This window comes from Meleagris gallopavo, chromosome 5 (assembly GCF_000146605.3).
Source record: "Meleagris gallopavo isolate NT-WF06-2002-E0010 breed Aviagen turkey brand Nicholas breeding stock chromosome 5, Turkey_5.1, whole genome shotgun sequence".
Lineage (NCBI taxonomy): Eukaryota > Metazoa > Chordata > Aves > Galliformes > Phasianidae > Meleagris > Meleagris gallopavo.
The window spans coordinates 47941972-47969864 of record NC_015015.2 but is presented as its reverse complement, the minus strand read 5'-3'; the positions used below and the strand labels follow the sequence as shown (position 1 = coordinate 47969864).

General features: G+C 36.5%; 1 protein-coding gene across 1 annotated transcript in view; it reads left to right on the top strand.

The window, feature by feature from the left end:
* Positions 1 to 27893, top strand: part of BEGAIN (brain enriched guanylate kinase associated) — a 100915-nt gene that overhangs the window by 25099 nt on the left and 47923 nt on the right. The window contains exons 2-3 of the mRNA XM_031553684.1: positions 19259 to 19420; positions 25464 to 25530. Coding sequence (XP_031409544.1) covers positions 19259 to 19420; positions 25464 to 25530 — 229 coding nt within the window. The remainder of the gene's footprint in view (positions 1 to 19258; positions 19421 to 25463; positions 25531 to 27893) is intronic.

Here is a 27893-nt window from a genome sequence, read left to right as displayed (position 1 = left end):
AACACGCAAGAAAAAGGGAGAATTAAGCTGATAATAAAGGACTTTGAAGGTAGCTTTTAATGTGCTACGGTTTTATGCAGCTGATGTTCTGAGCAACTATAGTATTTACATACTAGAAAACCAAACAATTTTCTCCACGTTTTTCTTATTAAGACATAAAAATTCATTTCTAGAAGTCTTTTTGTCCAGATACCTACTACCAGCTACCCCAAAATGCTTTCCACGTTGAAAAAACATGGTTTTGTTAAGGGTCCTCTGAGAGGGCTACTGAAGCAACATTTTTGCCTGAAGTCAAACCATATAAAGGAGATAGACTTGGAGCTGCTGCTGAGATGCTGGAGGAAAACTTTTATGATAGGAATAAACTAAGCTAAAGTGGTTAATGATGGCCTAATTACATGAAAAGTACTTATTCAACCAGTCAAAGAAGAGAGCCAAGTAGAAATGTAAGGAAGAACAGCCCTTAGGTCAGTCTGATACTTGCTTTGTACACATGGAAAAACATTCCTCATGAAAACTTGATTCTAACATCACACAAAAACTCACTCTCAAAATAAATGCCCCAGTGAAGTGGCTCTTATCACTAAAAGCACTGGAGAGCCATTACTAAAACTATAACTTCATGGAACAAATAAAACACGTAAGCAAGTATAGTTTGGATGAGAAATATCTACCGATAATGGGTATATTTTTGGCATCTATACAGTATATTTATGGTTATTGATTCCCTTAAGAAAAAAAGAATGCATTTAAGCAGTGTACAAACTATCAACTGTCACTGAATTGCACTGCAAAGATGATCTATAACCTTGAAAAGTGTGACTGCTTTTCTTCTACAGCAATATATTTTAAACTGCAAGGCAGCAAGCTAGCTTATGCTTTTCACAGTATGCAGATAATCAGCTTCTCAAGTAGGAAATTCAAAATGAAATATTATTAACAATTTATTGTTATTTCCATGTAGATACTGAATGAATAATTCCTATCATATTTTTCCTTAGTTGCAGGAGGGAGTGTTTTTGCACCTGTTTCTCTTTTCTCAAATCTAATAATCAGTAAAATTGCACTCAGCCAGCTGTTGAATTTCAGTTCTGTTAGTATATTTCATCTGTTTAAAGACTGACAGAATATGAAGTCATATAGCTGCAATAAAATGCAACATTGATACCAAGAGAAGTTATTGCCAACCTTACGAAGATTCAGATAATCTTGGATTGTGCTGAAATGCCTAATTAGATTGAAGACGATGATAGATATTCATATGGAAACTAAACTAAGAGTAGCTAAAATCAGTAAAAAATTTGGAAATAATGTGGACTGCTTCCAGGGATTCTTTGAGAGCTTAAACCAGCATCTAATTATAAGAAATTTATGTAAAACCAATTAACTCATGTCTTCTCCTGTGGAATTGTTCACAAAGGGTATGAAATGTTCACACTTTAAGAACAAAAAGCTCGCTTATTCATCTAGTCATAAATCCTTGCATCTTTTTGGAACACCTTTACTGAACCTATTGCCTTGTGTTTGAATGGAACATAATTTCTTTTTTACACATGTAGCTGAAGGCATCGACAAACAAAATAAAACATTGCAGGTAGCTTCAAACACACCACAACCGTTCTATTGGCATGCCTAATACAGAGATGATTATTCATTCAGGTTTTTATAGTTTAAGCATGAACATTTAACCCTAAGGGTTTATATATTACTTAGCAACACGTACTTTCTAAAGATAGTGGATTTAAATTGCATACATATGCATACATGTATACACATCTGTGTGTACACATACACACTTCACACAGGAATGCCCATACAGTTTAGTAAATATAGATAAAAAAGTAGGCATGTTAGTTATGAATACCTGGTATCATCATTGATAGCAGAGTTCACTCAATTTTCCATTAAGAGAATGCTTAACACTTTGCAAAATTTAACTGTATTAATTGGATCGCTGTATGCCATATTTTTATGTTCAAATGGCTTAGGTATTTCCAAAAATATAACTACTGAAAAGAATAAAAAGTTGTTTTAATCATAGATAAAAAATAGACTATGATTTTCTTCATTAAAAAAAGTCTTCATATCTGTTTGAGTTGTAGTAAGGACCTAAAATATGCAAAAGAAGCCTTCCAAGGTGCTAGGAATAATATATTTACCAACACTCAGAATTGCACATTTTAAAAGTATCTGAAAAAAAAAGGTACGTCGTTAACAGAGATATGTAAGTTTGGTCACTAACTTCTGTGTAGATTGAGCTCAGCTAAGCATGCTCCAGCTAAGAGTTTCTGAGATCAAGCAAAACTTCCTCCCTGACTCTTTGTGGCAGTTGAACCTTTCTATAATGTCTGGCTTCCCAAGAGTAGATAAAGGGATGGGCTTTTCACCTCTAATGCTGAAGCTAATGCTGAAGTACCAAGAGGAGCATGGCCATACCAGAAGTGTATTGAACAGGGACTGCAGTAACTGGGGAGAAAACGAAACAAAAGCGGGTGAAGCTGGAGATGAAGAGAAGTCATGGCACTAGCTTGTTAGAAGAGTGGAGTAGAAAGAAAGATAAGGATGAGGGAAAACGTCATTTTGGTACCAGATCATAAGCTCAACCAGGGGGATACATGATTCTATAGGAGCCTGTTTTTCAATTAGGAAATTGTATTTAAAATATTCATGAAGATATATTGTTAAAGTCCCTGCAGCACTTTTACATTATTTAATGCTGTGGTCATAGATAGTTCTAGGTAACTCCAGAAATAGAACTGCCACCCCCTCAAAGAGAATGGATTGTTTGACATTTTTATCAGCCCCAGCCTTTGTTCCATGAAGATGACAGCCAGTTACCTACTTTGGCAAGACTGGTAGAAAAGTAGGTAGTGAGTGCAGCTGACAGCACCTCACAAGTCTGTGATGCTAAATCAGCACCACCACGTGCTCCTTCAATGAGGACGGGATGTGGAGGTAGAGTCGTGACAGTATGTTCCAAGGTGTCCCTGCAGCTCTTCCAGCTTTTTCTGTCAATGGTTATTAGTGTTTATAAAAGCACAGCCCTAAAATAGCTACATGATGTTAATAGAAGCAAAAATAGCTATTCTTCTGCTTATGTTCTCTCATACTGGGGCAAAGTTGGGCTAAGTTGGGCAAGAACAGGAATCATAATAGCACAATCCAGTTTAAGGGTGGCATTCAAAACTCTCTCAGGTCACACACTGAGTTTAAACTAAAATCAGACCAGGACATATTCTTTCCCATCTACAGAAAATCCTTCTGAGTTTTCACAGGGGAAAGGTTTGGCCTTCTGCCACCCAACCCAATGAATTGGTAGTTGCTCCTCTCTGGGCAGAGAAATAAAGTGTTGATCATATTTCACTGAGAAATCCAATTTTTTATTTTTCCAAATTGGCTATACGTATGCAGCTATCATCTGTGATTATTGTCAGATAAGCCACAGACAATATGTGAAGTAACATACTGAATGTTCTAGGACAAGACAAGGAAACAGACTACTACAACAGTATGTCCAAGCTCAAACCTCACTTGTCACAGGAGTCTGTTTTAATCACATCAGTGAGAGATAAAGAAAGCTCTATAGAAAGGAAAGGAAAATGAGTAACTCCACTACATCATAGCACAATGAAAAGTCATTTTAATGTTTGGTAATCTGAAATGCTTTATCGTCAGTTTGTTGGGACAGATATTTTTCCCTTAGCAAACTGCTGGTTTTATACCATGACTATAAAAATACAAAATTAATAAGTTTTTTTTATTTTTCAGTAGTTACAACTTTCTTACAACTGTTGTTTCAGTGACAGTGACAGATGTGGGAAAATTTTCCTTTATTTTTCCTTTAAAATTCATAGTTTCTTTAGACAAAAATACGTATGCATATCTTGCTGATTACTAATTTGCCAGTGGTAAAACAATATCCCGTGTAAACTGCAAAAGCTGAGAAATCAAGTTTTGTTTTTGAATATCTGGCAAATAAATAAACCTTACAGCTACTAATTATTTTTAAATCTTGCACATGAAAATGTGATTACACTCACTACAACTGACACTGATTATTGAAGACAGGATGTTATTAAGTCACTTTGGAGAGCTTCTGTAAGACCCACCACATTTCAAGCAGAGCTTTTCTTAACTACATTATCTCATTTATGGAGCAATTACACAGGACTTGCTGTTTGAAAATGTCAAGAAAAACATTGAGCAAACAACTAAAGTGGAATTTACACTCCTCCGCTCTCTATCAAATCATGTCAACTTCATAGACTTAAAATATTCTATCAGGATTTCCTACACCGAAGCTATTTACTGCGTATCAGTAAAAGATACGAGAGAGGTTAGTTTAACAAACGCTACATGGAATAATGCAGATAATGGATGTGAAGACTGCAGAGATTTGTCCATGTTGAGATAATGTTTTTGCTTCAAGAACACCACATTAATTAATTCTGTGGATTTGAAAACCAAGCAAAAGCATTTCAAAATTTGGAAGTTAGGAAACTAGTATGGAGGATTTCTCTGTGAACTAGGGAGAAATGTGCAAAATGCAATGGTTTCAAAAATCTCCATTGATTCTGGAAAAATCTGTGGCTGAATTCCCCATTCTTGTTCAAAATTAAGATTTGACTTTTAGGAGTAGTTTACAATTCCATATGCAGATGCAAAGTAGATGGCCAGATAGAGACCATTTTTAAATACCCATTCTTACCGTGGACAGTTTTCCTGCCACTCATAGTTGAGAATGAATATATAGAGTAATACTGCAGCACTGATATGTACTAAGTCGACACCTATCGATTATGAGATTTATAGTTCATCTGAGTACATCAGGAAAGCTGTTAGAGATACATAATGCAAAGTAATACAGACAACTCACTGAAGAATCGATGATGCTGAAATAGTGCAGATTTCAGACATTTGTCCTCAGCTCTACTTTGAATTAAATTAATATTGCTGTAAGTTCATGTGACAACAGCACTTAAACTTCAAGCCATCTATTATTTCTCTGTATTCACTTTGATTCTTCATGTATTTAATCCAAGTCTAGTACAGAAGTTAAAAGATATTTGGAATAGTCCTCAATTTCTCTATGAATAACTCAGTGGCACAACTAGATTGATGTAGTGGAATTCACATAGTTCTTTTCCTGTAAGTACTCTAAAAATCTTGCTGCTGGTACTTCTTAAAGTGAACCCATTCTCACGTGGACTTAAAGTAGCAGAGTTCTCTCTATTCATAACTGTGGAGATTCTCTGCTGCTCTCTGTTGCACAGCTATTGGTCCTGAAACGTGTCCCTGTCTGTAAAGATGTGTTCATAGGGACATCTGAAAGGTCACCACTAATTGACTGCAAGGTAGGATTTTCTGTATGTACAGTGATCAATGACCACAGGGAAAATTAATGCAAAAATTCTGTTTCATAAATACGAATGTGCTTGAGTTAGGAAAACCTTACCTTTTATTTTGTTTATCCTTCAAGGCATTTAATGCGCATTTCTAATATTGCAAAGCAACAAAACAATACCATTTGGCATATTCTATGTGGCCTAATACTGCTGTTCTTACTCAGATTTTACTCAGGAAAAACAATCTTTGACTTGAGTGACAATTTGCTTGACTAAGGATTGAACAGATCATTTTGAATCTTACCAGCATTGCTTGATGTTAATGTTGGACAACAGATCTCACTGCTAATTTGCTTGTCTTGTTGGCCTTTTCTTGGGCTCAGGATCTGCTTTTGCTGTGTGTTATTTGTGGCTTATTTTGCTTGTTCAGATTGCTTCCTTTTGTGCTTTTCATTTCCAGCAAACATTTTGCAGCTATTGTTTCTTCTGCCAGTAGATGTGCATGGAACCTGGTATGTGGAACTTGAACCTCAGCCCAGATTTAATTAAAACTATTGAACATATTCTTACCGTGGTGCTCAGAAGGAATTTTGGTGACCCTCTTTCGATGAAGCATAAATTTGCTTAATCTGAGTTTTTGCAATGCCAAAATAAAAGGGCTTTATTCACAAATCTTAAGAGCAAATTCTCCTCCATAAAAGTAGGTGGAGTAGCATCCATTTACAGCCATGATAAAGGTCAATCCTAAATGCCTATTCTGACCTACAATATACACTGTACCAGAAAATCAATCAATGTGTGCACTGGAACACCATCTTGTTTTGTAGACTGTTTTAAAGATATTACCAAATTTTTCCATAGCCTATTGATATGCAGCAAATCTAGCTAGGTTATCACTCGTATGTCTTATGAGCCATACCTAGCCATGGTTTATCCTCTATTCATGCTGCAGGGTACGAAATTCCTGGGTGCCAACCTGCCTATGGCAACCTAGAATTCTCCAGGGCAGGCTCGCAAAATCTTCACCTACTCTCTGGGACAGGTAATGAACAAGTGATGTTTTGTGAAGTTATGCTTTCTTTCTAATCTTCTGATGTCCGTAAAAATGTTTCATTTCTTCATGTCAGTCTCCAGTCTCTCATCATTCAGTTGTGCTGTATTTTCTGAACTAGGGGAATGACAGCTGTTTATTGTAGTACACTAGATGCTTGCCTCAGCCAAGCCTGTTATAATGATTATTAGCATATATAAAAACTGAAGGTTTAAGATCCGCAGTTAATAGTTTTTCTGATGGAGTTCTTATAATAAAGGCACATTGTATTCTCATGTTAATGCCATAATAATCTGGGCAGTTTACCTTCCAATATTAATTGCCAATATTTAAATATTAACTTCCCTTTGTTAGGTTTACATCAATTTTCAGTCTCCTGAATTTTTTTTTTTTTCAGTGTTATAGAGGATGTGAAAAGATGAAAGAGTTATGATTGATTCTAGTTTATATTCCTATGTAGCACATAACATAAGTTTAAATAATGACTAACTTATCCGTATTTTGCTTAGATTTTCTTTTACTTCTCTCATGAATTCACACTTAGTTCTTTGCTTCTTGACATTATTACAAGTAGCAGGTATGTAGTAGAAATGTTATTCACTAATCCTCTAGTTTTCAATGAAATCTGAAATATTGAAATTGAAATCAGAAATAAATTAGATAAAAAATAAAGACGGTGAATTTTATATTCCCTTCTTGCATTCTAATGAATGTATTTGAGTAATCGTCATGACTTTTCATGTTAAGAGTGCTGCTAGCATAGGAGAGATAAGTAGTATTTGTTCAGTATTTTTTGGCAGAATGTACACTCTGAGAAGTGAAAACCAATAATCCAGGAAAAGTGTTTTGAATTCCTATTTTTCATCCCCTTGGGGCTCTGCACGTATGCTCTATTCTTACCTGGGTTTTAGTTTGTTGTAAAAGTAGCTTTGTTCTGATACATGTTCTTGTTAAAACCAGGAGATGACTAGTGAAGCCTATTTGTAATTCTTCCTTTCAGATGAATGTAAGTTTTATATTCTGGAGGACAACATAAATGTTTTTCTCCAAGTACTCCAAAGTTTTAAGTGCAAAAATCCAAGATTATATCTCAGGCTATTTAGACATTTCATACGATATATAGACACTGAAAGACCATTTTCATTTATTCTTCCACTTTTCAAAAAGCATAAAAGGATATAATTTTACTGGAGAGATTTTAATAATTTCTGAATCTTTGCTTGTTTCTTTCATGTTTATTAGTCCAAATTTTAATCACATTGTTTTAATAAACCTAGACTTAAAAAAAATTATCTGGAAACTTGTTATCCAATTGTATTGAAAACACCAGCTTGTTGGAGAAACAAAAACACTGTTGGTTTTTTTTGTTTTTTTTTTATCGTGAAAATGAAAAATAATGAATATGACAACTTCAGCACTTACAGAATGAGGATAGATTCTATTTTATCTGCCCTGATACACCTTAATCTTCAAAAAATAATTAGGAAGCAACAAAAATTTCAAACAGAATATTAAAGTAGTTCAGGTATAAGGCAAAATATTGCAGCTGTGTTTAGATAATCTTCATCTCTGAATACAGAGCAAATTTACAGCATCTCTTTGAAGGCCTTTCCCAAGATGACACTACTTCATCAATATGTGTGTTTTTTGGGGTTGCTATATCTGAGGGTAGGTTGAAGGTCTTGGGTTACCCCTGAACAAGTACACTGTGTATTCCTTTTCACATGAATAATGCAAGCATTTTTTCAGATGAATGCCTGCTGCCTCATTTGAGCTTTTGGCACTTGCAGAGAGCTTCACTTACTGCCTCACTCCAAAAACTACAGGAGAGCTTATGCCAAAAACAGGGAGATAAGACTGCTCATTGAATTATTAAAACTAGAAAAGACCACTAAGATTATCTAGTTCAATCATCAACCCAGTTTCACCATGTCGGCAAACCATATCCTTCAGTGCCACATATTCCTGTTAAAAGGAGTGAAGCCCTATTCCCTCCCCTTTGCCATATACTCACAGAAAAAAAACCACAAAACAGAGTCTTACACTGACAAACCAGTTCAGCTGAGGAAGCAGGATAAAATAAACTTGACTGAACTAATAAATCATGACATTATGTTGGAAAGATGTTCGTATGAAGTGTCGGCTCAACATGCAAAGCAGTGGTGAACTTGGTAGAGGTGAACTGATTTATACTCTTGTGGAAGAGAATACTTCTCAGTTACCAATGCCTAAAGTAGTGGGCTGCAATGTATAAAACAAGGTAGGGCTCAAAATAATCAGCCAAAGATGACAGATGGCATTTTTTTTTCTCCTTTCTTTCTTCTCTTCTTTTCTCGCTGTACTATCAGGTTGATCAAAGCACTGAGGATCATTTATTATTGTAGGAAAACTAAAAATATCTTGAAACATTCACACAAAATAGATAACAGGGACAACAACCAGTAGTTCTCTTCTCTTATAACCTTATACACGAGTCTATATATAGTAACAGTTGCCCTCAGAATACAAATTAAATGTGCACTGCTGAGAATTTGGGTCTGACCAGGTGAAGGTGCACTATTTAATCACCTCTGCAGTTTGTTTTCATTAGCCAACCAATTATCTATTCTACTGTCAGAGAAAAACCTTCTCACAAATCCCTAAAGCTCACCTCTGTGGCTTGTCACTGCACTATTGTCATACAGCCACGTGTGATGTGGGAACTAAATGATAAGGAATGGAGACTGCAGCAAAACTGCACCAATGGCTGAAAGTGTCATGCACTACATCTCACTCTAAGCACTAGCAGCATTATCTCCTGTACTCTTTGGTAAGAATAACATTAACATTTTTCAAAGGCGGACACTTAGGGATTTCAGTTAGAGATACAATGTGAGTTCTTTGAATTCATACAAATGAATTCTATTACAAAACAGGATCATAATGCAAATGTGACCAAACATAATAAAAAGATATATCAGAAATTTACTCAGAGCAGATAATACATAGTGCTTATGAAAAAAACAACAAACATCCTAAAATACAGTAGCACATGCAGTTACTCCTTTCCCCAGACTCAGTAGTAATTGTGTCTGATTTCTCCTATAGTCAAAAGAGTTTATTTTTTTCCAACTACTTAGCATAACTTCTCACATGGTAAGTGCTAAGCAGCCTACCAAAATGAGTCCCTTGAGACAGACACAGATGAATTTCAAATCAGAAGAAAGAGAAGATTGTGAATGGAAGGAACGTGCCAAGGTGAGTGCAGAGATTATAATCGCTGCACACCAACTTATGTCTGGGTGCTTAATGCAAAATAAGGCAGGTTGACATTCTTTCCCTACTGCTAAAAAGCATTTATACGGTCCTCACCTGCTCCCAGTCCAACCTCAATTCTTTGGAAGAAAGAATAATATAAATTTCAATTTGCTTCTGGCCAGTAGGTTTCATTCATTCTTATTACCCATCCAAACATGAACATACAACACACTTCAAGAGGAACAACATTCCTGTTCCAGCACAGTATGATCCAGACGAATCAGAAAGGTAAACAGATAAAAACAAAAATGAGAAAGCTTTATTAACATAATTAAAATATAACTTTGTAAGCTTGTGAGATTATATAGCATGCTGCTTTCAATAATTTCCAGAGGGAGTGCTTATCTTTGACCATTAACCAAAGCAATCTAGAAAATGGCCACTCAGAGATGTGAGGAGAGCTGCTGCAAGCAGATGCAGCTTTCTTAGTCACCTGGAGAGCTTTCTTTGAGGTTTGCCTTTAATTGTGCTGCCTCCATTTTTCAGTACCTTACTTTTTTTTTCTCTCCTTTCTCATCACTGCTTAGTACTCTGGATTCCCTAGTGAGATGAAGTGCAGCCTGCAAGGACCAAATTTTAAAAGCCAGGCAATGGCTGTTCAGCAGCTTCAAAACACTTCCTATGTGAGGAAGCCCCTTCATACCTCTTTTGTTACAACAAAAACTATTTGTTGGAGTCATCTCTTCCTTCTGCTTTTCTTATTCTTTTCTATCTTGCAAAGCTACATAACTCATCATTTCCTCTATCCAAACATTTTATGCAAACCAACTGGCCTCCGGAAAAATAAAAATAAAAAAAATAGAAGCACTTACCAAAATCAACCTTCTTCTATAGTCATGTCAAGAGCAATGTCCGGTCAGCAAGAAGTGTGAAGATCCCTTCAGCTGTGGGAACAGTCAGATGGCAATGTCTTTGATATCTTAGGTGAATATGGACTGAAATTTGCCATGCCAGAATGCAACTTCTGTCTCTCTCGTGTTCACATGCTGGATTCATTTCAGATGAATCATGATCTAACACAAGGCAATGTTTGGACAATGTGTATAATCTGGAGTAAGGCATAAACACCTTAGAATCCTCCATTCACAAGAGAAAACAAATATATTCTTTCTACTACCAGATAATGACCCAGAAAACATGTATTCCTCTTTGAATTGTATGTGCTTTTTTGTCTCTTGCAAAATCTTTTTTTCCTCACTAGTTCATCCTTTCATTTTCTAGCAACAAGGATCACTTACCCAACCCAACAGTTTGCACATAAAAGTCACTGACTCTAAGAATCCAAACTTGTAATCAGTCAGATCTCACAGAATTTAGAAAGAACCTAACAGAGGAACTATAAGGCAGCCTGAAAGAAGACAAAGATCATAACTATTTCTGTTACGTCAATTGTGTCTCTGCGCTTCAGTCACCTTTTAATTTGGGCACACGTTTCCCTCTTTTCACTGCATCATATTCATTTTTTATAATCAGCCAGTCTGACCACATTCTGGTCTTAACACTTGCAATGGTCTCATAGGCAAAACTAGCCATCATATTAATAGGAAGTGGAATATATTCTGAAGATTCCAGATCTAAATCAAGCTAACAGATGTTTTAAATCAGTCCTCTAAGAGGCAGTAAGCTATTCAATCTCCTTGCATTGGAGAACAATGCTGGGCAACCCCAATCTTAAATTCACATTCTTTCCTCATCATTTCCCAGTGCCGTTCCCAATAATGTGCTCCTTGGATGTGGGTCAGGTTCTCGCTGCTCATTTTCGTTTGCCCTTTAGAGTTTTCATCACACTGGGGGAATGGGAATTGCCTGCTGAAGAAGCTTCCTTTAAGATAATCAAAACACCTTTAGTATCTATTTCTGAAAGCGGTAATTTTATTCATGGTATTTCTGTTCAATCCCTTCAGAGCCTTAGGTTATGGATAGTAACTTTAAATAAAGGACAATTTGCATGTCTTTACTATGAGAAAATATCAAAAATCTAACAGCGTTCCATTGACAATAACGGTATTCACTTAAGACAACTCAGTGCTGACAGCTGGCCCTCTAAGGGTTTCCTAATATCAACATGTAATTGAATCTTCATAACTTAATCACTTCATATTACAGTTAATACTGAATGTTTCTGTTGGATACATACGTCTGTGGGCTTCATATAATTGATATAGAAGACATCTCTTCTGCAATGGTCTGTCAAGTCAGTGTAACCAAAATGAAGATCAATTTGGTTCATAAGAAAGATTGCTCTTTTCTACCTCTTACCTATAAATCTAGCACAGTTTAGACACACCATATAGTATCTTTGGTCAGGTATGAGTTTTAAATGTGTGAATTATTCAGCAGTCAGATACTCACATCCTAAATTTTAAAAAAGCTACCTTCCAAAATCCAGCAATATTATGTCAGCACTCCACATACTGTAAATGAACTCTCATGCTAACAATCTCTCCCACAGCACTTTGGACTTCAACTGCTAAACATCTTTTTTTCTTCCCACTTTCCTTCCAGAGTATTTTCTAATTTTCTGATAAACTATCCCTCTTTTCTGGTTTACATTCTTCCCAGGACCTTTTGTATAAGTTAAATACACATTGGCTGATGTATTTGTCAGGGTCCAAATGAAGCTGCTGAACTAAAAGCATGAGACCCACTATTTGTGGACTGAGCTCTAAGACCAAGGAATAGCAGTGTAATCTGTAACCCCAACAAAATGAATTTCAAATCTATATCTGGATTACAACATCCCTGGATTTAGAATTTGTGATCTGATTCATTTCTCTAATCAGATGGAGCAAAAGCCAAGTTAGCCACAAAGAAACAGCAGACAAGGAAGATTGTTTTAACATTACTCTTTCAAATTTGTGACCCTGAGCATGTCACACATAATCAAAGCTTGATTAACATAAAAATCTGATTACTGCTTCATTAAATATCTTTAATTCATCTAGAAAACAATGGCTAAATGCTTGGACCTTATTTCCCATATACAAATGTAAAAACCATTGCTGGTGACACAGATCCAATAACACAACTATTATCCCAGAGCAATTCCTCCTAGGCCAAGCTTTCCTCTTTTGCAGCATGGCCAGCCTGGGCAGCATGCAGATCCAATGTGACCCATGATCAGTAGCAGAGCTGTGCTGGAAGGAGAAATCCTAGGCAACCCAGATCAACATACATGGATGCTGCTGCTGCTGAAGCCTGATAACTCCAAGATAAAGATGCCTATGCAGTCCAGCTCCAGTCAATAGGAACCGAGTGGCATGGAGGATCCACTGACATCTCTGCTACCTGTGAACATCTCCAGAGCTCTCTGCCACCAGCTTGCTCCTCACTAGCCTCTTACTGGGAAGAGATCCCTGGTGGATCCCAGGGTCCTGCTCAGCTAACTGCCCTCATCTCTCTACTGATAGAACCATAGAATCGTTTGAGTTGAAGGAGACCTTTAAAGGTAATGTAGCCCAACTCCCCTGCTGTGACAGGGACACCTACAGCTCAGAGGTGCTCAGAGCCTGACCTTAAATATCTCCAAGGTATTTAGATTCATAGCAGACTTGCATATAAACTCTATTCAAGGTCAGAAATGAAAACGGGAATGTGGCTGTTGGCCCTCCTTGAGCCAAAGAGGACATCCCTTCTCATAATTCCCTTGAAGTCTCACACTATTAAGAAAGCATTTCCACAAGAGTGAGTGCACAAACCTGAACCAAGGCTTTCTGGCTGCCCACATCACTGCTTTTAGGTTTCTTGAATTGTGTAAATCAGCACAGCACATCTGGGCTCACAGATGGCCCTTGGGCCCTTCCCAGTACCTTATTTCTTCTATTATATAGATCCTTTCAGAGCAAGCACCTAGATAGAACTGATCAATTTTGATGTTCCCTAAATAAAATAAAATTTTATAAAATAAAAAGGAGAAAGGAAGAAAAGGTGCTTTTGCAGTCCTTTTCCAGAACATATTTTTAAAATTTCTGTCAGTGCTCATAAATTTCCAATCCTATGAAGTCTTTTTTTAGAATGTGACACATCACTGACATGAAATAGATGTGATAAACACTTTTAAAGTGTTTAGTCGCCTTCTTTTGTGGGCCTCCATGCAATCTGAGCAGATAAGAAAGGAAATACTATTACCTCACTTCATACACAGAGAACTGAGTCAGGAAGAGGGGGAGTTAACTGACAAGATGTGGTTATTTACGTCTGAGCTCCTTGACTAGATTCCCCTTATAATTAATGGAAAGGAATGGGTACTTCCAGATTTACGTCACCTCCTTTAAAAGTAGGCTTCTAAAATAGGTCAGCTTCCTCTCATCCTGATAGTGTCTATCCAGTTCTACAAACTCAAAATGGGAGCCACAGCTGAATAGACGCATTAACATTTGCTTCAGGTCAGGCCTGTATTGCCTTAACTAACTTGTCCAATATAATACCAGCCATGTGTTTAAGGTAATGTCCAAGACTCAGAGCCTCAAAACCCAGAGGGTAGGAACTCAGATTCCTTGTTTTTCAGTATATTTTGCATAGGCCGCACTTTGTTCACATTTTGCATTATTTCACTATTTCTGTCCTAATACTGTTAACCAAATTTTGTTTTAGCTGCTACTAGAGCTGTGTCATTAACGTCCATTAATTCAGGGAGAATTTCAATATTTGAAAATATGTTTTTGCACCAGTTTAAAACAACACTGCAGAACCATCTGCAAGACAAAGCCCTGAGATGGCAAGAAGCATGAAAGTGCTGCCAATGTGTATTGACTTTTCAGGTGGGAACCTGGGATTTCCAGAACACTCTAACAATGGGGCAGGCCCACAAACATCAGCTTTCAGGGAGAAAAAGCCCAGGGACCATCATCTTTGTGGTCTGTCTGAGGGTAAAAATCTCTAGAAATCCTCTGGCCTCCACACAGCTGAGCAGCTCCAACTTTACACATCAGCACTCCTTTGCCATCAGGCCATCTGCCAGGCAGATGAGCTGGCAGGAGATCAGACAGGTACAATGAAAATCTGTTTTTTCCAACTACACCTTTCTCAGAATAGAACTGCCACCACATGGCATCTTTGCTTGGACTGAAATGCTCCAGTGAAATAAATACAGCTCATCTGGACAGCACTGCAGATGAATACTAACCATCTGAAGCTGAGATAGGCATGTTTTCTGTCACCATTGGGCTGTGAGTTGTTCCAATACTCAGCTTGAAGCAAGGGCTAGGGGGAACTTCCAGGAAAAAAAAATTGTTTTGACCACTCACCACCTTTTGTGGACAAAAAAAATAAGGAAGGTGAGAGGTAGTATTAGGGATGCAAGAACCTTTTTTGTTTTTCTCTTGATCACACGGGGATGGTAATTCTTCACACCAGGAAAGTACTTGTATTTCGGTAGTACTTGAATTTGCCTGTATAGCCTTCCAGTCTTTCTTGTATAGAACAGACCTCTTTTCACTAAATGTAGTCTGAGTAGCACTATCTCCCATATGATTAGATTTCCCCTGCACTGCAGCTGAGGACCAGATCCAGCAATCACATTCAACAGCGTCTCCCTGTAAGAGCTCTGCTCAAGGGAAGAAGGCTTCAAAATCCCTTTCAGGCAAGAATTCCAGAACTCAAACCTGGCGATTACTGGCTATTTTATGATGTTTCTGGACAAGAATCTCTTTGCCAATATATTCTCTTATCTATTTTATAATTTTTTTATGAGAAGAAGAATAGCTAATTGTTAAAAATATTTCTTTGGAAAGTCTGATGACACATTTTTAATGACCTTTTAAGTAGCCCCCCTTGAGAGGTTTACCTTCACAATTCAAGTACAATATTTAATATTCTACTAACTGTCCTTGTTTTCCGAGAAATACTTTAATGAAGTAAAATGGACAATGACTTGTAAACTACTTGTTGAAACAGGAGCAGAGTTTTAGAGATCAGTAGAAGAAATAGGGAACCATTCATACAAAGGGTCCTACTGTGCAGGAATTTGGAGCCTGTCCTGTAATTCCTTACTTCCCCAGCTGCCTGAGTTTCAGTAAATCCATGGAATATACGATCAGAGTTCCCTAAGGCATAACACCACTGTATTTCCAGTTTATTCTTTGAAAATTAATTCTCTCTTCTCCTGGTTATATTATTTCTGATTTAATTATTTTCTTACTTTTTAACTAAGGAACATATACGCAAATATTTATTTAAAGTGCATTTTCTGAATATATATTAATGTATTTCCTGAAAATATATGCATTCTTCATTATATCTATAATTAGAAAAAGAGTTGACTAACCACAGAAGATAATTACTAATTGAGATATATTGATTTACCGCTATCAAAAAAATTGTGCAGTGAACTTTTCTAATGAACTCTTATATGACGAAGAGAATCAAAACAACATGGCTAGTTTGTGGATTATGTTGCCTTGGAGGAAAAGTGTTCGTATGGAGGAAAAGTGATCAACTTATTCATCCATATCCATCCATTTTGACTTCTTAATTTTTCCCTTTTTTCAAATGTCTAAATTACCACTACAAAAATTTACATTGGTACACAACAAAAGTAAGTACTGATTGTGAAAAGCCCAGTCTTCTAGAATAAGAAAGCAAGCAACACAGTACAAAGAAATGTGATTCAGGCATTGCATTAGCTGATAACACTAGAAGCTAACAGTGAGGGGAAATGGAACATGCTTTCTCTTTTTTTCAGAGAAACCATATTTCATAACAAACTGGGGCTTAAGGAAAAAAACAGCGTGAAATAGTTTTGATTTGTATAAAATAAAAACTGAGATTCGGACTCCAGTTCTGCTATTAGGTATACTGAATTTGTAACATTGTATGTTCTTTCTCTTTCTACAATACTCATTACTCAGCAATTTTTTTTATAAGGGCATGTAGCAACAGGATGAGGGGAAATGGCTTTTAACTGGAAGAGGGCAAATTTAGACTAGATATTAGGAAGAAATTCTTTACTGTGAGTGTGGTGAGACACTGGAGCAGGTTGCCGAGTGAGGTTGTGGATGGCCCCTCCCTGGAAGCATTCAAAGCCAGGCTGGATGGGGCTTTGAGCAGCCCGGTCTAGAGGGAGGTGTCCCTACCTATAGCAAGTTAAATATCTTTTCAGAACTTGCTTAATTCAGTAAGCTGAATTAGTAAGGCTATAAAGGAAATAAATGTTTAATAACTTTCCCAGTTTGAGGGTTTTCTTTCTTTTTTTCTTCTATCCCTATTTCTTTATTTTATTCTATAAAAGTGGCTGTATGTTTCAGTAGTATATGAATGCATCATGTGAAGAAGGCATCTATGTAGACTGTTTTCTTGGTTCATTAGAGTGTACTTGATTGTTACTGACTTAAAACTCCAGGCATTCCCTTTACACCTTCTATAAACCCAAAGGTCAAACTCTTCCTGTGGCAAAAATTTCCTTCTATAGCAGGATCAGGTACCTACACCTGATCTCACCTAAGTTGCATTAACTGAATTTGCCTGACATAAAGCAGCACCCTGAACATTCAAAACCATAGCCTGAAAAGCTCCTATTCTCTTTTTGTACAAATCTTAGATTTTGACAGATGATTTAAGATTAAATCTCATTCACTCTAGTTTTCATAAAATCCTAGAATGACGGAGGTGGGAAGGAACCTCAGAATCTGTCTGGCCCAACCCTTCTCAACAGGGACACCCAGAGAAGGATGCCCAGGATCATGACCAAGTAGCTTTTGAATATCTCCAAGGAGGGAGGGAGACCTCACCATAATTCATACCGTAATTCACACTTCATAGAAAATCCAAGCTGCCAAGTTACAGGAAGGAAAACTGACTTCTCTTTTGAAATGAGCAGAAAAATATAAAGAACAAGTCAGAAGAAGAGCAAGTGAAAAGTGATGTGATGTGGCAACATCATGAATGAAGATGTACAGATATGAGCAACATGGGTTCAGATTCTTATTTCCCAGATAACAAGGCAGATATATTAACCAAGTGAAATACAAAAATTAAACGACTGAAAGTAACCGAAGCTGCATTAAACATCTGAATTAGAATGCATTAATTTAAAAAAAAAAATAACTGCAAGTGGTAATCTAAATATGACTGTAACCACACAACACCTGCAATTGAGATAGAGCACTGTGCAGGCAAAACATTAGACTGTTTCCTAAGAAAAGGTTTCATGGATCAAGTAAGCATCAGTTGTAAAGCTTTTGCATTTACTTACTGAAGATCCTATAGCAGCTAGTAGAGGAGAAGACCATCCCAGTGAAGCCAGCTCAGATAAATTTTCCTTGAGGAGTGCATGCTGTTCCCATCACCTCTGTCTTATTAAAGATCCAAAACATTAGTACACTGATGCTGATGACAGAGCAGATTTGACATTAGAGGGCATCAATATTTGCCATTCTTTTATAAAGAATTATTTTTTATCACATGTTTAGAAAAAACTAAGACAATTCAGAACACATCATTTGTTAGCCCTCTTGTCTCCAGATGGTGGAAGACCACAACTCTATGGTGCCTCAGAGCTCCCACCCAAAGCTGAGATCAGCTCAATATTAGCAGAGATAGCAGTAATCTGAAAAAAGGTAAAATCACCTCTAGAGATACCAGCTCCAACTGGAGCCCCAGCTTCCTATTCACTCGGAAAACGTATTAGAAGATTGAGGAACTTACCACCAAGTAGACTAGGATGAAAGAGCTCCATCATGCAGATAAGAATTGAGGCAAGAGAGGACTGGCTCTCTTGAAAACACACAGATGGGGAAAATATCACCAGGGTCGTCACTGCAAATTCAGGTGCATGGTTTGGGCAGATGGCATTTTGACCTTCACAATAAAAGTGGTGCTTTTATCTCCTGGACCTAGACTATCTTAAATTATCTCTAAAATAAAACAAAAAAGTGAAAAACCTCTGTGAAAAAATTCACTGCTTTCTCAAGGAGTGTAAAAGCAGCTAGTTTACAAGCAGTACATACATTCTTTCTTAGTGAAGATACTGTGAAAAATTCGGGGTCACACTTGTAAGTAGTGTGGATTTATTCCCCAATAGGTAGGAAAATGGAGAAACATAGTAATAATTGATTATTAAGACTTCAATTCTCGTGATGAAATTCTAAGTATAGAATCATTAGCAGCTCTGTGGGCTTAGGGAGCAGACTGAATGAAAGGAGGCTAAGACTTATTTCTCTAGAAAACGTTATAACCTTGGCTATTGGCAAGAAAATAGTTTTGCATAGTTTATTTACATTCATTGATCTATAAATATCTGCTACTTCAGTCACTATATTTTAGAGTAACTCTAAATGAAAGTTCCTGTGTTAAACCAAACGCTAGACTGCATTTTGTTTTTAATGAGGGTTCTTCCACAAAATGTTCCATTGTGGCTAATGAGATATTAACAGTGAATGCACTAGGACAGATGGGAAGACAGTCAGCTGTCTAAATCAGAAGATTTTCAAAGTGCAGTAAACAAATTATTAAGCACAATTCACTGGCTCAGTGCCATTACATACCGTAGAGAATTGGTCAGAGAGTGCATCATGAAAAGCTTTTCAGGAGCAGCTAAATTCTACAGCTGTGGTCTTTGTTTTTCTAGTACTTTGCAAGAACAGAAGGGGGAATTACGAAAACGTCTATCATACACTACCCATAAGCTGGAAATGCTTGAAACGGAATTTGATTCTACACGTCAGTATCTTGAAATAGAATTGAGACGTGCTCAGGAGGAACTTGAAAAAGTAACTGAAAAACTGAGAAGGTTAGTAACTAACTTTTTTAATTGAGCAGATTTGAGGAATTTACAAAAGGCTGTTTTAAAGACATATGTAAGTAAAAATATAAATATATATCTCAAATATTTATTATTTATTGATTAAACACTGCATGCTCATGCTGAATATATGTATTTCACATATATAAATATGTATTACAAACTGCATATGAAACTGCGTATATCATACATAACATATTTTGTATTGAAAGTAAACACGCAAATAGAAACATGTATGTATGTAGGTATATGATATTGTTATGTGTAATCGTACATGTTAGTTAGTACTTTGTTAAATTACACATATGAAGGTATCATAAATACATACACACACCTCATATATATATATACAGAAAATATTTTAATTCTATTTTTAATTCTCCTTTGTCTGATTCTATGATTAATTAACTTGTCTGCAAATTTTCAGTTGTTACTCTCCATTGTACTGATACAAGCAAAGAGTATTTGTCTCAAAGCTGAAACTAAGATCAACATAAACAACATTATGACATTTCATGTCATGATACAGCAAATCATTCAGTTTTCAGTCCCAGATAGAATGGAGTGATACCAAAAACCTATTACTTAAAATTACTGAAGTGGTACAGTGCTATTGCAAATCAAGGGCCCAGTTAATGTTAATGAGAAATTATCATAAGCATGCACTCCTGACATTTCTGGTACTGATTAAAATGGCCTGTAATCTGGCACTAAACTTAGCAGTAATTCTGAGTATCAATTTTTTCATTTGTTTACAACAATTTGGAACCTACTATTATCCATTTATGTAGTAATGTATCTGCATTTGTTGTGAAGACTTTGCTGAAAAGTATACAGATAATTGAACTATTTGATTTAATTCACTGGATGAGTCAAAAGAAAATTCAGAACAAACCGTTCCAGGGCTACACCCAAAGAAATATTTTCATTCTTTGCAGAAGGCAAAAACTAAAGTACAACAAAGCCAGAAAAAAAATAAGAGAAAAACAAAACAAAACAAAAAAAAACCCTGAGTCAACCAAATAATTCTATGCAAATTTAAAAAATAATTAGACTGTAATATTTTAAGTTAAGAAACCTCTAGTATGTTCTTATAACTTAGGTTCTTTCCTATCTCTGAGGCTTCTTAAAACAAGACCAAAATGAGCAGGTGGATTATAGAAGTAATGACTATGAAATCTGCACTTATCTATCAAGATCTCTGCAGAGGTTTTCCATATTGTTTTTCTGCCATTGGTATTTTTTTTTCCATCATTTCATTTAGATAACGTATACTGAAAATAACATTACTCTTGTTGTAGTTTTGTTCTACTGTATTACAGCTCTAAGGGCAGGGAACATTGGCAACCTTTTCTCCCAAAACACTATTTTAGACAGGGCTGTCATAAATCTTGAATGATCCTTATCTGAAGGACTGGCCATCCCACTTTTGTTAAAAGAAAGGAACAAAATACAGTCTTTGTTAAGTAAGAAAAAAAACAAACAATTTCAACATCACTAGATACTGATGACTTAAGTACTCTTCAAAAATCAGGCCAGTCATTCTTCATTTTGCTCATGGCAAAGTCTAGCAATAGTACCTAAACACCAGATTACTAGAACTGACTTTCCTGTACTCTAACTCAACACTGTATCGTATTATGAAGAAAATTTATATTGAAAAATTGTGTTTCAGGCAGGTAAATACATTGGAGGCCCAAAATATTTTACGAGCTTTAAAGATGTTACTATTGAGAATAGCAAGGCATATCACAAGTTAAACAAATAGATTTCCCAGCCTGGAAAAGGAAAGTGTTGGAAATCTAAAGCATGTCAGCAGTATGTCACCAGTGTCAGAAAACCAGCATGAGAAAAACAATAAGTTTGTTTCTTTTTTCACAGCACGGGGAGAAAAATTCAGCCCCTACCATCAAATAAGCCCTGTGTACGATGATCACGCTTGCATACTCGAGTTCTGTTATTAAAATTCCATTAGCATTATGCACAGAATTTTTTCTGAGAATCTGAACAGCCATCTTTTTCTGCTCCTTTTGAAAGCTTTTGATCTCTTAATTTGTCCAGAATTAACTGTTTTTGCTAGGCCTTCCTCTCTCTAACCTAAGCAAGAAAGTCATCTGTGTGGCCCTGTGGTCAGGGCTTTTGACCTCCATTTTTCTTTTTTGACCCACTGGGAACAGTGCTGAGACTGTTTCAAAATATTAACTTTAAAAGTAGAGCTTTGGCTTTGAAAAGTGACTGAAAAGACATTGGGAATTTCAAATGCCTCACAGTGATCCCCCTATCTAGAGTGAACAGCATGGCTTTTTAAAGTTAATATTTTTATAATATTCAAATGTTAATATGGAAACTCAAACCTTTCTCCTAAGGTCACACTGGTTTTCCAGCTTGAGACTGCACTCTAGGAACCAGCTGCTCAAGATCTTCCAGGCATTTTTCAGGGAGCAGAGGTATTTTAAGACACAAGGAATAAATCCATACAAGCATATTTTTAGTGCTAAGATTAGCCCCCGCACTTAATTGTTTCACCAAAAGCTAGACACATCATGGGCTAAAGGGGTTTTCAGATCAGAAAATCGGTAGCTGTGTTAGCTTTAGAACAAACAGAGGAAAAAGTACTTTTTTTCTGTAAGAAAACCAGTGTAACAGAAAAAGATTTTTGAACAAGGTTACTATTTTAAGTCACTTTACAAAGCTAAGCTGGGGGTGAAATTCTCTTCTTTGCAGAAGGCTAACCCAAGCCTGTGTTTTACATCAGATATATTTCAGAGCCATGTGAGGGCTTTGAAATAGAGACTTTGCAGGCTTTCTCTTTGCAGTCTTTGAGAAAAATGTATTGTCTGCTTGGTTAGAGTTCTGATACATGGTATTCAGTATGGTCAGAATACTACTCATATGAGTCCAATTTACTGAGGAATCTAAACATGCATTTATTGTATACACATGTATGTATGTGGGTATCATATAATCCTATTAATTTAACAACAAAAAGCCATCAAAAGCCATCAAAATGATAATAATTTATCAATTCGTATGCAAAGATTTTCTCCTTAAACTGGTTTCAGAGGCTAATGAAGATGACCTGCTCTTTATTTATTTAGAGAATCCGAATTTATTACAAAACTATTTCATACTTCACAAGACTCAGATTATGTGTATATTTTTTTTCTACACACTGAGTTAAGTTACCATTTACTCATCTGATCATTTTGAATGGGAATAATTCTTCCTTCTTTCTTATTTCACAGTAATTGCCATGTTCCTCTTTTATCCCTTTAACGCCTTCTTTTATTTGTTGCTAAGTCTGCTTCTCCCTGTTCCATCCACATTTTCTGCCACTTCTTTTGGAGCAGTGGATTTAAATTTGCATTTTATTTGGATATCTGCACGTGTATGTGCTTATATATGTGTGCACATTTATGCTTATTTTGACTACCTTTGCATACCATTCTCAATAGAAATGCCTTTTGAAGCTCAGCTTCCCACATACTGTTTATTTTTGGTTTAGATTTACTGTTTGGATTTGATTTGCTGGGAGGTGATCAATTTTTTCAATGCAAAAACTGGGTCTGTGGAATACTTTCTGATAAACATATAACACAGGAAAATGTGACGGACAAAGACTTGATATAAGCCAAGAAGCATATTGCAATAAGCTACTGCAAAAACCAAGTACCGTCTACTGCATGGAAACATTGCCATTTGAAAGCCATTATATTAGTGGTAACTGATCTTCCAGTGAGCTGTAATAAGAGAAAAATATTGTCTGTAGAATCTGAGGACTAAAACCACTGGTACATTGCCATTGTAATAAGACGAATATATAGGTTATCTGGCTGCAATTGCTGTTAGTTTTGCTCATGTTTTTAAATACATGGGAAAGAAATCTTCAATATGTACCTTGTAATATGCACTCCACATAGCTCTGTACTGCAGAAAAGACTCAGGTACAGAGAAATCGAGCTAAAAAAGCACTGAAACAATATTTTGTTTTGCACTATTCCTTCTTTCATAAATTTATGCAAATACTTTTGAACCCATGCAAACTTTTGGGAAAAACTGTGGATAACGACAAGACAGTGGGGCACTTCTGGCACTAACCAGCAGGCCTTATTTTCATAAATCCTTGCTCCCCACAGTACTGCATGCAACCTTATCAACTCACATAACCGTGCTGAGTAACTGTCTGCAGTCATAGCCAGCTTAAGTCTCTTTGCTTCCCCTCGTTTATCAAAATTATTTTTATCTTCTCTTTACCGTGATGGGTAAAGGGTACCTTGAGATTTTTCTCTGCTATGTTGACTTGACTAAAGAGCTGCGCACATCTCAAGTACACCTAAAGCTGCACAAATAAATGTGGCTTAGTAACAAACAGTGCATCTAACAGGAACATAGAAAATGTAGAGACCCATGAACTTCAGTCAATCCTTTAAGTCACCTGGACATTTACAGAATGGCACTGTGAGAACTAGTGAGCAATGACCAAGTCATCAGTTACTACTAGTCTCAGAAATTTGTAATTCATTGGATTCCACTTTTGCAAGTATCATTGACCACCTACTCTCCTTACAGAGTGGAAATCTTCCCTTTTCAGCAGCTCTGTAAAACACACGATGCCAACCCATGGATCACAGTATGTGATCCATACCCTGGGGAGCTTCATCCTTGGGTATGTCATTCCTTATGCCCTCTAAGCATCTCTCCTCAGCACAGAGCTCTCCTCTCAGAGATATGGAGCAGACGTTGTGATATGAATGGGAGACCTGTGTGGAATATCACCATCCCCCAGTCTGTCCCCAAATAGAGAATTTGGTTTATGTAATGGGGAAGAAAATCTCCATGGCTACAGAAGCATAGAGAGACCTGAACTGTCACTACAAGGAAGGAGTGGGCTGGACCCCTCCATTAGTCACTATGGTGTGAGTTGACTGCAGGTCTCAGTTCTGGCTTCGGCATCTATCCCTAAACATAAAATAAATCAAAGGGAATTCTTTAATCCTAATCTCTTCCTGATCACAGAGGAAACTACACGCAGAATCAAACTTCTCAGATGAAGTAACTTTCTGTTGAATGAATTTGTACTATATCTGAGTTCACTCTTACACAATGCCAAAAATAAACTTGTCAGTGAAAATAAGTTGTCCTATTGACCGAAGATTCTCAGAGCAAACATGTAGATGTATTCAGACAAACTTTTCACACCTAAACTTCCAACATTTGCTTTACATTTTTATACACACTTTTGAGGTGATATCTGCTCCTTAACTTCTGTGAAAAGAAAGGCATAGCTACTCCTGAAATAGGGATGCTTTTCCCACATGCTAAGCAGCTTCCCCACTGCAATACCATGGTTACATTCCATGGAACATAAAGATATATACAGAATGAAACTTTTCTTTGGTGTATTGCTCTGGAATAAGCAGGGAAGACTCATTTTCTAAGTCCGTTCAATTCCTCAATTCTAATAAAAATAAACACCCACATTTTCAGCATGAGATATCTAGATTTATTTGCTGAAGAGAATGTGTTGCTGAGGTTCAAGGATGTGCAATTCCTTTGAACTTCTGTCAAAAGGGGAATATTCTCTTCTAAGTCATTTTCTTCTACTGCAGTCATTGGGTTTCTGCTGCAATTCTCCACATTAGGAGAGTCTGCTAAATCTCTTCCTGTAGCGTCTAAGTAGAAAGCTCAAGCCTCCTCCCTGACATATAATTTGTGAGCCTGATGCACAGCTACAATCCCTTTGTGCAAGTTCTCATGCTGTGAAGCATGTCTGCACATAAGCGCAGAACAGCAAACACATTTTTACTTCCTGACAGAATTTGCTGCTAAATATAGTAAACAAATATGACATAGAAGTTTGCTTAGGAAGTAGGTGGTAATTGCATTTCAAAGGAAACCACTGACTGGCACAGGAGTGGTAAGAAAATAGATTTCAAGTAGTGCAAGCCAAGGTTTTGTACTGATGTGAAAATTACAGGTAAAAAATAACACAAAAAATACATTCAATTAAATGATATCATCTTTGTTTTAGGATACAAAACAATTACCTAGCCTTACAAAGAATTAATCAGGATCTGGAAGATAAACTTTACAGAATGGTAAGTTATAAGTGATTTTTTTTTTAATATTAAATGTGCTTTTATGGTTCTTAAATCCTATGACAAACATATTTGCTCCAATTGCAGTATGCTTGAAAAAGGTTTATCATTGTCATGATCTAAAGCCCACGCTGTGTAAAATGGTGTATCTCCATTAATTTAAATAGAGATTGCATTGGCTGATGATCTGACTGAGTAAATTGTAACTTTAAGATAATTCTCACTAATTTAGTTAATAACTTCATGGATTTTAAATATTTACATTTTCATTAATTAACCAATTTAAATAGAGTAACCTAAGGTTTTCTCATGCTTTTTAGATGCTTTCACTCAACTTTTATTAGTTAATTTAATAGAGCTTGAATAGCCTGATTTTTGTATGCTGCCTTAACTATAAATATCAGCATATTAATTTATGATCTGCATGCATCTGCAATCACAATGTCAAAGTCAGTGTCACAGGTCAATTAGTAACTGAGTAAGGAAATCACTGCACCACTTATGGTCTCCACCTAGGACAAAAATTACAAGACAGCATCACTCATTCAAAAAGGTTTGAAAATGTTTAAAAGAAATGCAACATCCTGAGCATGCTGAATCATTGCTAACGCCACTGGGTCATCATCCTCACTGCCAGGAGAAAAGTTAGAGAGAAATCTAAGGGTAATGTTTAAAGAGGAGGAAAAAAAAAAAAAGGAAAAAACCACACAACTGTTTTGATCTTCAAAAGATCTTCAGGCCAAGGTCTTGTGCACAGCCTGCCCTTCCTTCTCTCCCAGACCACTGTGATTAGTCATTCCTTGCTCTCTTCCCTGCCTGGCCCTATACCCAGCAAGTCCCTAGCAAGCACAGTGTACACACCAGACAGATGTCCAGGCAGAGACCTAACATATCGCTGTAAGGAAGCCAGGATAAGCCAACATCTTGCAAGGTCTCATAGATAACATTTCCATGGATGGGCTGCTTAGAGTGAAGGGAAATATTTATTTTTCTTTGAAAATAAGTAGGGACTCTGGCAACATACTCAAGAGACATCATCCTTTACAAAGAAATCAGAGACAAATTTCTGAAAATGACTTTGTTCTTATCTCCATTAAAATAGATGACAATGAATGAAGTATTGATGCATTTTTAACTGGCTGGAAACAGGGCAAAGTTACAGCTGAGTTAGAGCTGATATTTGTTTATACATAAGCACAAAATACATTTGATCTCATGGTGGTTTTTTCTCCATTTTTCCTTTGTTACATTCTTTTCCCTTTTATCTAAATCACTTCAGGATTTTATCTTCATCTTCCGCCTAATATTTACTACATACATGCTACAAAACAGAAATAACTTTCAGGCATTCTGAATGGTAAAAGATATTCAAAAAATATATATAAAAGGAAGTACTCCAGAAAACCCTTGCTTTTTCAGCAAGTATTTCAGATCAAAGCAAAGAATTTTTAAACTGATGTTTCAGCATCCTCTTAAAACATAAAGCAAAGATTTCAGAGCATATCTCAGAAAGAAGGAAGACTGCATCCATGGAGCCCTGTACCTTTTTTTATCCCACTAATTTGACAGTCATTGAAGGAAGCTTCAGAGACTTGAAGAAGATCAACCAGGCTTTGTACACCACTTAAATCCAGACTGATTTGCCTTCTGAAACACTGAAACTGGAGACACGAATCAAAACCAAACAAACAAACAAAAAAATCAGATAGACATTCTATTAAAAAAAAAAAATGAGGAAAATAGTGACAAATTGGGAAAAAAAGTACTAAATCATCTGATTTTCAGAACATCTCAAAACATTCAATACTTCAAAGAAAGCAGAATTAAATAACAGCTGGTCTGCTTAGTCAACAGTTCATGGTGGACTGTGCTCTTGGACACCTTTCCCTCCCTTCCCTCTTTAGGACGAACAGCTGTGTTTAATTTTTGGTCTAATTTATTCAGTTTGCCATTATAAAATCAAAAGCCTTTGATTTCTCTACCTTTATCCAAATATATAAGCTGTGTTTACCTTCTCCCTCTCTCTCCTTCCATTTTTTCCTGTTCTGATATATATGTGCATATATGCACACATACATACACACTCTAATTCTTACACAAATTCTGACCATTTAATGTGTCCAAAAGTATCAGGGGGAGAAATTATGTGCTCTCCCTTCCTGTAGTGACCTGGGCTGCCTCCAGAAGAACCTTTCTCCCTGCCTTTGCAGGCTACCCATATCTCTCCTTCTTCCACTGAGATGTCCCAGCTCATCACAACTAATCTGGGACTTCACTCTGACCTCCTTCTTCTATTGATGTTTGAGTATCCTGAATGTCGAAGTCTTCTGAAAGGATGTAAAAAACAATCATTAATTCATTAG